Raw genomic sequence first — 11,988 nt, 5'->3', positions numbered from 1 at the left:
ACCAATCAGATTGAGCCACGGTAGTGCAGCCTTTAAAACAGGCCACGTTCGCTTGCACTTCGTACATGACACACATTGTGTGTGTGCCAATATTATTGGGCAGTTTTAGTCGTCTTCTGCACGTGGAAAAGTCGACATTAAAAGTTGACGATAGGCTGTTGAAAGTATAGTTTCAATCCGCACCTAAAGAAGTATGGAAAAGTGTATTGGTGAGTGTTTTTTAGCTGTTTTAGTGGCCTCGTTTAGCTGTTTTTGTGTGTTTACAAAAACTTTAGTAAGTTGTCAAAATGGTCTGACAGTCATGACTCGACTGACACTGTACGTACGTGTGTCTGAACTTATTTCTTGATTAACGCGATTTCATCGGATTTATCAGATAAAGCTTAAACAATTAAAGATATCAGTGATTTTTGAGGTTTTTTATGTGAATATATTCAAATTGCTGGTGTGTTCTTTTGCTGAATTTCAATTATATTAATCTCAATTTTTATGATTTTCTGGGTATTTTCTGGGGGGGGGGGGGGGGGGGGGGGGGTTAGGCCTAATTGTTTTGTTATTTGATTGAAATATTGGAAAGAACGTTGCAACCCGGTGCTGTTTTCGTCATATTTTCATCATCTTAATGATGGTCAGTCATTTCAAAAATGATGCTGGATGAATTTTGTTTGGAAATATTTTTAAATGATTTTTTTTTTACTCTCCATAGACTTTGTACACAACCGCTGAAATGGCGTCAGGTTGCAACATTCTTTCCGTAATATTTTGTAATCTACATATATGTTTGTTTCAATAATCTATTTTTATTTAAAATGTCTAAAGACACACATGAAACTGAACCTGGGCATGCTGGGTTGGGTAATTGTACATGTACTTTGAGAAACTCCCAGTGACCAGGCAGGCCAAGTAAAAATAAACCAGTGTCCTTACCCGCCACTTTTTTTTGCCCGGCAGCCTCCTTTAATTAAAATTTGTTTTGTTAATTCTAATTTTTTTTATTCATACATTTGCAAATAATTAGCAATTATAGGCCTATTGTCAATATTTGTTTTTATAACTTGTTTCAAACAAATTTATAGCTATGTTAAAAAGGTGATGGCTCCTTTGGGCACAATTTTGTGTTGTCAGCAAAAGAGTCGAGAAAATAGAAAAACCCATCTGCCTTCTTGAGAGTTGCGCCATCTTGGGGGGAAAAAATGCCAGCCTCCTTCATTTTTTTTTTTTTACTCGGCCTAATATGACTTAAACAAGTGGCCTAGGTATTTGTTTTGTAATATGATGAAAAATATGAACTGAGAAACATTTCCACCTCCTCTAGTAGAAAATTCTCAGAAAAATATGAAAACTCTCTTTACATTTTGTACATTACCTCGTGTAGGCCTAAATACTTCCCCTTACATAGTCAAAACTTAAATAAAAGTACAGCCCTTCTTACCTTTCAAACAATGGTTTTGTGACTAATCCAAAATTCCTTCCCTGTCACAAAATTATTGCGCTGAAAAAATTGAAGTCACGATCTCAAGTGGTTAATATTCTGTTAAAATCTGAAATTTGTTATTTCCATGTTTGCAGGTATCGGGCTGCTGTTGCTAGCCGGTGTTGCGAATGCTCTCTACAGCAGCACATCGGACGTCATTCAACTTACTGCTGCCAACTTCAACGACAAAGTCATCAAGAGCGACGCGGTTTGGCTGGTAGAATTTTATGCACCATGGTGAGTCCATAGAGCAGGGTCTGTTATGACCCAACTACAGCAATGGCCCAACTATAGTTGGGACGGTCCCAACTATAGTTAGGGTGGTCCCGTATGTGGAACAATCCAAACTATTTTGCGGGATCGTCCCAACTGTAGTTGGGATGAAGCTAAATTTGGGGCCCAACAGGTCCATTTGCAATCAAGTGAATGTCCGTGCCCATTTTCTGAAACTTTCAAAATGTTTTGTTTTTAACTGGAAAAGATGGTATCCTGATGCAATCTTGGTGGGTGTTCAAAGACCGTAATAAACATGGTAAAAAAAAGTCTGTCACAAGCCAATGTGACATATCAGGCCAGCTTTTTTCTGCTGTGTCCTTAACATGAAACGACTGACAATATTTCTTTTCCCCCTGGATGGGATGCTAGTCCATCGCAGGTTACTCCCCAGCTAATGCCGGTACCCATTTATACTCCTGGGTGGAGAGAGGCAAGTGGGGGTGAAGTGGCTTGCCCAAGGACTCAACATATGGCCAGCAGCTGGATTCGAACCCCTGACCCTCTAATCATGAACCACAAACCCTAACCACTAGGCCTCACTCCCCATACTCCCAAAGACTGTAGGGAGTTGTAAGAATAAGCATTTTTAAAACAGAATTGGGAATGATACGTATTTTTCAAATATTTGCAATCACTGAACAAAATTAGTATAAATGTGCATTGATGAAAAAGTGGCATCAGGATGATACAATCTACCCCTTTTGCCAAACTAATTTGGGAGATGTTCGGAAAAAAAGAGTAACTTTCTAGAAATGTTCCTCTATTGAGTGTTTCCTTGCTTCTTTTTCAGGTGCGGTCACTGCAAAAGCCTGGTGCCAGAATGGAACAAGGCAGCCACTGCCTTGAAGGTGAGAACTCAAAATGAAAATTTCGCTTTCCACAAAAAATGTTGTAATTCTGCAGTGGATCAAGCAGAAGATTGAGTGGGATTTAATTTAATTACATTTTTCATCTTTAATTTAATTACTGGTATCTGAACAATTGTTGCACAAATTCAGTACTTATGCAGGTATCTCTACATAATTACTTGTACAGCAACCTTAACCCCTCCTCACCGGCTGACAGCTATGGCCGTGCTCCCGTGGTATGCCGAGCTATGCCGTTGTTGGGTAGCTACTAAGCAGCTGCTACTGTGCAGTGCTGCTACTGCGGCTACTGCGAAGAGGCTACTGTGCAGTGATGCGTGAAAACCCGGCGACAAGGGGTTAAACAATTCCTGATTATACTAGCTTTCAAAGTTCAGTGAAAACAAATTTTAATAATTTTCTCTAGGGTGTTGTGAGAGTAGCAGCAGTAGATGCGACTGAGCACCAGGCCGTAGGCAGCCAGTATGGAGTCCGCGGGTTCCCCACCATAAAAATATTTGGTGCCAACAAGCAGAAACCAACAGATTATCAAGGTAAGTTGTTGTCCATGAGCAGGATTGTTTACCTGGATATTTCTATTTTTCGTAATAGTGTGTCAAGGCTTTGTCTCAAGGTTTGGCGCAAACAAGTACAAACCATCAGGTAATCAGGTTAAGTTGTTGTCCCTAAGCCAGATTGTTTACCTGGATAATTCTGGTGATTTACATTAGTGTGCACCAAGGCTTTGCCTCAAGGTTTGGGGTAAACAAACAGAAGCTTTCTGATAAACCAGGTGAGGTGTTGTCCCTAAGCTTGATGGTTTACCTGGATAATCCTAGTGATTCGCAATGGGCTCCGTGCACATCAAGTACTCCTTCAACGGCCAGAAAAGGAGAGTAGGGGTGACCTAGACTAGTTCCTGGTCCATCCACTGCGTATTTCAAATGATCCAAAGAATCAGTCTGGGAGACCATCGCAAGTTAAATTTTAACGCATTCGCGCGCCGACTACACCTGACGATCACGCGAAGATGCTGTGGCTAATAGCTTGTTGTGCGCACTTCGCACGCGAACCAGTACAGTATGCACACGCTGTGAGTTCCCCCCATCAAAATATTTGGTGCAAACAAGCAGAAGCTAACAGATTACCAAGGTAAGGCATTGTCCCTGAGCAGGATTGTTTACCTGGATAATTCTATTTTTCATATTTGTGACCAAGACTTTACCTCGTGGTTAGGTGCAAACAAGTACAAACCTGTCAGGTTATCTGTTTAAGTTGTTGTTCCTGAGCAGGATGGTTTACCTGCAGAATTCTGGTGATTAACAGTAGTGTGTAACCTCACCAAGGCAGTGTCTCAAGGTTTTGTGTAAACAAGCACAAATATTCAGAAACTCAACTTAAGTCACTGTCCCTGAGCATGATTGTTTACCTAGATAATTCTGGTTATTCCTAATATTCCAAATTATTCCCATTGGATTTTGAAAGATCTTAGAAGGTTTTTGTCGTTTTGCTTTCAGGTGCCAGAAGTGCTGATGCCATCACAACAGAAGCATTGAAAGTTGCAAAGGATGTCGTTAATGGAAGACTCAGCGGCAAAAAGTCTGGAGGAGGCGGGGGCGGGGACAGGGGCGGATCAGGCAGATCTGGCGATAGCGGGGGAAAGGTAAAGTTGTAATTGAGTCAAAAAATGAATAGCAAGTCATAATGAGTCAGTCAGCAGTTGATCCGAAGTCGATCAAAAGTCAAACAGAAGTCATCACTAGTCTTCGCAGATCACCAAAATCCATCAACCTTCAGTCTAAGTTTAATCAGAGGTTATTTACATGTCAGTTACAAGTCGATCACAACAAGTCAGTCACAAGTCAATCACAAGTCAACAAGTCAATCACAAGTCAGTCAGAAGTGGGTCACAAGTCAATAACATTTTGATCAAAAGACAATCATAAGTCAACCACAAGTTAACTACAAGACAATCACAAGTCAGTCACAAGACATTTAGTCATAAGTCAATCACAAGTCAGCCACAACTCAGTCACAAGTCCATAGCAAGTCAATCACAAGTCAGTCACAAGTCAATCACAAGACAGTCACAAGTCAATCACAAGACAGTCACAAGTCAATCATAAGACAGTCACAAGTCAATCACAAGTCAGTCACAAGTCCATTACAAGTCAGTCACAAGTCAGTCACAAGTCAATCACAAATCAGTCACAAGTCAGTCACAAGTCATAAGTTATCACAAGATGGCTACGTCACAGCTGTGTCTGCAATTGTGGAGAGTGGTGAATTCTGAAGTGCTTAATTTAACATCAATATTATACACTTGAACTTGACTTGAAAGATCTAAACAAAATCAAGTTGTTTCTGACAGGTGCTGATTTTTATACTGGTTTTCTTTCGGTCTTTTCCCAGGCAAGTGACAAAGATGTCATCACCCTGACAGACAGCAACTTCGAGGAAGAAGTCCTGGACAGTACAGACCCCTGGCTGGTGGAGTTCTACGCCCCTTGGTGCGGTCACTGTAAAAACCTCGCCCCAGAGTGGGCCAAGGCAGCCACCCAACTCAAAGGCAAATTCAAACTCGGAGCGTTGGACTCAACGGTGCATACCGTCAAAGCCAGTGCCTTTGGGGTATGTATTGACTTCTGACAACCTTTGGGGACAGTTGTGTCCCTAGGCAAGCAACTTTACCCCTATATGCTACTCTCCACTTGTAAATTAAAATTGGGATCGAACATAAATCTTTAGTGTGACCAAGTGGATTTGTGATTCCTGACTGTCAAAGTTCACATCTTTTGTCGGAGGTTTGAATCCAGCTGCTGGCCATGTGTTGTGTCCTTGGGCAAGCCACTCTGCCCCTACTTTACGACTTTACTCTCTTTTCTTCGAATTTCTGATGTGTATTCTTGTTCCTTAGGTTCGAGGTTCAAAGTTCAAATCTTTGGTCGGGGTTGAATGGAGCTGCTGGCCATGTGTTGTGACCTTGGGCAAGCCACTTTGCCCCTACTTTACTCTCGTTTCTCAGAACTTCTGATGTGTATTCTTGTTCCGCAGGTTCGAGGTTACCCAACCATTAAGTATTTCCCGGCAGGCAAGAAGACCATGAGTGATGCGGAGGAATTCAACGGTGGGCGCACGGCCTCAGATATTGTCAGTTGGGCAAGCAGTAAAGTCGCCGAAGCCATGCCACCACCAGAAGTGGTTGAGGTAATGCACCAAATCCATTCATCTAATAACCAGAAATTTTGTGTTTTTAAGGACTTTGCATTCTTTAAGCTTAACCTCAAAGGGGATCACAACCCTGGTAATAAAAGATAAAAGTAGTAGTGACTAAGCTGTGAATTCCTCATTTTTTTTCAAAGTCCACCCGAATCTTCGAGTGGATTTTGACATTTCTGGAGCCAGTGCATAAACAGTATCAGTGGCGGATCCAGGGTTTGCGGAGGGAGCGTCCGCCCCCCGGCAGTGACCTAAAAAAAATTCAAATAAGGAGATTTGTTTCACTTTGAGAGCCCCCCCCCCCCTGTCACAGCCTAAGCCTGAAGGTTTAAACAATTTTCGTTTTTCTTCAGATAACTGAGGAACAAGTCCTTAAAAATGCATGTGAGAGTCATCAGCTTTGCGTAATCTCCTTTCTGCCTCATATTCTGGATTCCGGCGCCGTCGGACGCAACCAGTACCTCCAACACCTCAAGGACAACACAGAACGCTACAAGCAATGGGGGTAAGATTCCAGTAATCAATTCGCTAAGAAGAGAAAAACACTTGCTACTTAGCATAAAAAAGTACTTTCTAAGCAAAAAAATACTTGCTTAGCTGAAAAAAAACTTGCTATTAGTAGAAAAGTTTACTTAATAAGCAGAAAAAAATACTTGTTTTTAGAAAAAAATACTTGCTAAGCAAAAAAAATCTTACAAAGCAGAGAAGAATACGTTCTAAGCAGAAAATAATACTTGCTAAGCAGAAAAATACTTGCTTTGTAAAAAAAAAAATGCTTGCTATAAAAAAAAATACTTGTTTAAACAGAAAAAAGTACTTGCTAAGTAGAAAAAAATATTTGCTTTGGGAAAAAATACTAGTTTAACAGGAAAAATACTTACTAAGTAGAAATGTATACTTGCTAAGCAGAAAAGAAGATGTGCTTAGCAGAAAAAAAATACTTACAGAAATACGCTTGCTAAGCAGAAAGAAATATTTGCAAAGCTGATTGGTGGGCAGAAAGAAATACTTCGTAGTTGAATCTGGCGACCAGAATTTGAAGTTGTTACTGTGGTGGCGCCACAGTCGTGCCCATGCTGCACTTATTCTTAAAGACAAAGTGTGTGTGCAGTTTGGTAACTCTATTGGAAAATGGCTGTCACTGGATAAGTCTATAAGCAGATTCATTTTGCAGAAACATTGCCATCCTTAGATTGAAGCATAATTGACCGTGTGCACTGTTTTGTTTTTTCCTTCTGTTTGCAAGGTGGATATGGGCTGAGGCAGGCGCTCAGCCGGAGTTGGAAAGCTCGTTGGGTATCGGAGGATTTGGCTATCCTGCCATGGCGGTACTGAACGGTCGCAAGATGACCTACACAAGACTGAAGGGATCGTTCAGTAAAGAGGGCATTCATGAATATCTCAGGTATGTTCATCTAGGGATCCGAACGCTAAACTCTATATTATACTGAAGTGGCTGCCAACGCACACGCATTGAAGCACCCGTACGCCATCTTTGGTCACCAGTGATACGCGCGCAGTAAACACATTTTTTACAGGTCTTGGGTATTAAACTATCACGGTAGAATAGCGTCAACGCAGCTTGTGGAATATTGTCCAAATACACATGATATACAAATGGACGCGGAACGCGCAAAATCTCAGACAAATACTTAACGTACACAATTCCATATGGTTGTCTAAGGGGCGTGGCTAACTCGCAAACGGCGATAGGTCAATTGGAATTCCTCAGAGTTCAGGCCGGTTCAAACTCAATGAGGAAGTGGATGTAAACGCGAACACGAAATTGTAACGTCATGACAAGTTTTCAAATTGGCAAAAGTTGAACACATTTCAAAGTCAGCAGAATTTGGCAGCAGCTGTTAAATGACATCAAAATCGCCCGTGCTTGCATTTGCGTGAACTGAAGCGGCCTTAAAGGCGGCAGAAATGAAGTTTGTATTTTTCAGAGATTTAAACAATCCTGTTTTCCTAGAGCATCCAAATGAAACTGGCATGAAAGAAATGAGAACTTCTTTTGACGACGTTTGATGTGATTGCTTTCCGCAGGGCAGCAGCAATGGGTAGAGGTCTCACCACGGAAGTTGTACCAAATAAAAAATTAGGCGAAATCAAGAAAACGGATCCGTGGGATGGCAAAGACGGCGTGGTGAGTTTGCTGATCCTTCATTATGAATCCCAAAAGATTTATGAATACAATAACTGTCTTTACTGAAAGGTGTTCTACCGATTCCCTTCAACAAGTTCGCTTTTTGAGCTGACAACTTTTCAATGTGTGTGTTTTATGCAAACTATTTTTCTATTTTAGCCATTTTCAAGCATCTGATAATACACTTTTAATTTGGCTTGCAGGAAAGATATGCCCGAGTTATTGTTGACCTCAAATAATTATAAATTTGCACAGTAAATATTCCATTAAAAGTAACGTGGGCAGTTTTTTTCATGATGTCTCATTCAAAAGTGAATAACTTTTGTATTGCAAGAAAGAAAAACAACAATTTAAAAAAAATCCTACTTTTCGGGGCAAGAACTCAAAAATAGCATTGACAGTGCATAGTACAAGGCTTAAAATCTTTGAAGTCAAATTTCTGAAAAATCCCATGAATAATTTTGTCTCAGTTCTGAAAAAAATGTTTAATTTTTTACCTCTTTTATTTTCAGATGCCCGAGGAAGAGGACATTGATTTAAGCGACTTTGATATGGATGAAGATGAAGGGAGAGATGAGCTTTAATGACAGGAAAAAAATCAGCGAAAGGTGGTGGTCGTAATTTTTATGTACAGCATTTTTTTTTTCATTATCTTATCTTTTTTGTGGTGTAGATTTTTTTTTACATAATTATCATGCAAACATCTTGTGCATTCGCAGTTAAAGGTTTTCCTCTCGCAAAATGCTTTGACCAGTTCGCGCCGGGATTATTTTGACATGATCGGTCCCAGGCGCGGGATTGTTTTCTCGAACTTCGATGCCAGACGGGTTCAGGCCGTCATCTGCGGGTAGCACACCCTGATATTTCCGGCCTGGCTCGCTGCGAGATGGTCGCAGACGATATTTCCAACCTCTCTCGTTGCGTATTTATCCGGCATCCGTTCTGAATACCGCAAAACCTTTGCGTGTAGACACGTCAACGGACGTGAACTGGCTAAAAGAACAGGGACCTCAATTTATTTTGATACCTGCATGGGCGCAGATTCGCAATTGGGCCATAAAACTGCACGACCGCTATAACACATGCGAGAAAATCCTACATGGGTTTTCAATCCCTTTGTTGTTAATAAGTTTCATCCAGTACTTGATGTGAACTAAATGTTGAGAGATGAGCATTCTTAAAGTTTAGACATAATGGGGTTTAGGAATACTTTACTTTTTACAATTAAAGCAATAAATTTGTTTACAGTAGAAAGTGGTACATATTTGTCACTTTTCCTGTTTGTTGTTGCTGATAGTTTGAAACACTCGTCTAGAGTTTCTTTTGTTTTATGAAGAAAAAAAATACCAAAAAATTTGAAGCTAATTCATTATTAAAAACAAGCTCAGTTCAAATTTGAAAAAAAAGTAGTTGTACTTTTTACTACATGTTCAGGTCTTTGTTGCATTTGTACACAAGAAAAAGTAATAATTTTTATACGTGTACTCTGTTACCAAAATCCACTATTTGTAATTTTGCAGAAACAATTTCATTCATAATTTACATCAGAAATTACACCAGCTTTATATGTAACTTTGAATTGCATGTTGCAGCAATATTCATCTTTTTCTCCAGGGTACAGACAGAAGGCAAAAATGTAAAAATAAAAAATGTTGGTTCGTTTATGGTATTGTTTCAAATTGATATACAATGTATATACCTGTGTGTATGTATTCCTGTGGCACCAAAAAAAATTAGGTAATGCACAACTATTTCGTATACCAAGTCAATTTTCTTTATTCGTTCACTGTTAATTTGTGATCCCATTGAATATGTGCACGAATACATTGTGCCCAGTCTACCCTGTTGAGGTTATGCTGTAAGATTGCAGAAAATAGTTATACAATGTATAACATTTATTGCACTGAAGATTTTGCGAGTTCGATACATCTTTACCAAGTTTGAAGTTTATCCAGATTTGAAATGATATGTTTATAGTAAGATCTGTGATGAAACACATCTTCCAGAAATCTGTAACCGTTGCAGAAAACAACTATACATTATACAATGTATAATATATATAATACTGAAGATTTTGCGAGTTTGATTCATCACTTCCAAGTTTATCCAGATTTGAAATGATACATTTGTTAAATTAAAATCAATATTGATTTGATTTATAATCCTTATAAAACTGGGCTTTGCTGCTGCACATACACATACATTGTACATTCATAAAAGCAGTGACTTTGCATTTGAAAGGATCATTCATGCATATTCAACATGCACGATCACCTGACCGCAAACATGCATATTCATGACTTGGTGAGACTGTAATATCCAAGCAGTGAACCATGTTAATATCTGGCTAATTTTCACCTACAAGTATGCGCTTTTGTACTGGGTGATTTGCACACAAAAACATACATTAAAAACTGACTTTGCATTTGAAAGGATCATTCATGCATATTCAACATGCACGATCACCTGACCGCAAAACGTGCATATTCATGACTTGGTGAGACTGCAATATCCAAGCCTTGAACCTTGTTAAATATGTAGCAAATTTTAACCTACAATTATGCGCTTTTGTACTGGGTTATTTAAAAATTGTGTCTGTTCGTATAAGGTTATAGTACACCATTTTCATTTAGTTCTTTCAGGAATCGTTTATAAATATCATTTGTTTTTGCTCGTTTCTTAGATGCAATCATATTATTCCTTGTTTATTTTTTGAAAAATAAAAAGGTAATTGTCAACTGGCAGTTATATACATTGTGTATGTTCTTTTGTTATGCTCATTTTCATGTTGAAGCTGATTTGATTTCATAGCAAAAATATTGCAGGACTTCCAAACAAATTTTAAACAATTTTAAACAAGAAAACTTAACATAAAAGTAGTACTGCAGATCTTCAACCATCGCCCAATTTTAAGCACATGTCAATCATCCATAATTCGCTCGGTCAAATTTAATAATATGCTTTTTCGCAAGTCAAAGTGAAATCTGCTGGTACCGATTTTTCAGACATCGCTTGAATACAAATTTATGTACCGTTCACGTTAGGTCACGCCCATTTCGCACGTGGTCAGCATGAGCTAGCACCACCCACATGCCACCCTGCGCATGTTCGAGCCGCGCGCGTCACAAGCGCGTGTGTATTTTGGATTATCAACCACCGTGATTGGCCAAAACCATGGGCGGGGCTAAATGGATTGGTTTATCAAGTTCGTCTTGTGACTTCAATAATCATACACGCGCACGCACCTCTGATTACTAGCGCCCAATTGTTCAACACCCGCTTTGCACTAGTTTCAGGTGCAGTGTGAATATCCGACTCATTGGTATTGCGCCTACTACGTCAGTAATTATAGGAGAGTGACTGGTCACGTGCGAGAGATTAACCCGATAATAAGACTCCTGTGAAAACCGGACTGTGAAAACCCTTTTTTTACAGCTGCTTTTTTTTTTGTAATCAGGAGGTCGTGGGTTCGAGTCCGACCTACGTGTTTTTCTTATTGTCCACAGGAAATACCGAGTATACAGTTCAGAAAATTCGTTAGGGTGCGCGAAACTCTGCAATGAAATTTGCTTGATCGACGCGGTAAATTCCCGCGTCGTGAATTCGGAAGCCCTTTGTTTGATGTAGCGGCGATTTCAATCTTATTTCCCGCTGCGATGTCAGAACTTAGTTTTCTTGCATTGATTTTTTCCTGTGTGGGGAAAAATCGTCAGGATCATCAAGAAGGAGCTCCTCAGTCCGGGTTCCCAAGGGCCTGCCAAAAATAACAAAATAAACATATTTACATTTAGAGATAGTGCCATTATAGATAATCAGATGTCGATTTTCTCTGGCAAAAGTTCAAAAGTTCTTTATACGTACACAGTTGCTTCGTTCCCTAGCTGATCCTCACCATGTAAGAACTCATTCTGGGCTTCCAAGGGCCTGCCAAAAATGACACAAAAGGAAACATCTTGAAATTAGGAAAATGTAAAAATGGCATATTTAAAATCAGATGTCAATTTTGTGTTTATCAATGAGTTATA

The 11,988-nt window shown here is 39.6% G+C and overlaps 1 protein-coding gene and 1 long non-coding RNA gene across 2 annotated transcripts; one reads left to right on the top strand and one right to left on the bottom strand.

The window, feature by feature from the left end:
- Nucleotides 1–23: 23 nt before the first annotated feature.
- LOC119724894 (protein disulfide-isomerase A6 homolog) lies at nt 24–10,707 on the top strand. The gene is made up of 11 exons (XM_038196195.1): nt 24–209; nt 1,570–1,711; nt 2,541–2,598; nt 3,023–3,149; nt 4,113–4,258; nt 5,008–5,226; nt 5,650–5,802; nt 6,168–6,319; nt 7,061–7,219; nt 7,864–7,963; nt 8,476–10,707. Exons 1-11 carry the CDS (start codon nt 194–196, stop codon nt 8,545–8,547), a joined length of 1,344 nt encoding a protein of 447 aa, XP_038052123.1. The 5' UTR covers nt 24–193; the 3' UTR covers nt 8,548–10,707.
- Nucleotides 9,715–11,887, bottom strand: LOC119724896. The gene is made up of 2 exons (XR_005270682.1): nt 11,825–11,887; nt 9,715–11,717 (listed from the first exon to the last, which is right to left on the bottom strand). It is a non-coding gene; the product is annotated as an uncharacterized LOC119724896 (long non-coding RNA).
- Nucleotides 11,888–11,988: the final 101 nt, after the last annotated feature.

This window comes from Patiria miniata, unplaced genomic scaffold (genome assembly GCF_015706575.1).
Source record: "Patiria miniata isolate m_02_andy unplaced genomic scaffold, ASM1570657v1 HiC_scaffold_18, whole genome shotgun sequence".
NCBI lineage: Eukaryota > Metazoa > Echinodermata > Asteroidea > Valvatida > Asterinidae > Patiria > Patiria miniata.
The sequence above is the reverse complement of the archived record's forward strand: the minus strand, read 5'-3'. Positions and strand labels throughout refer to the sequence as shown.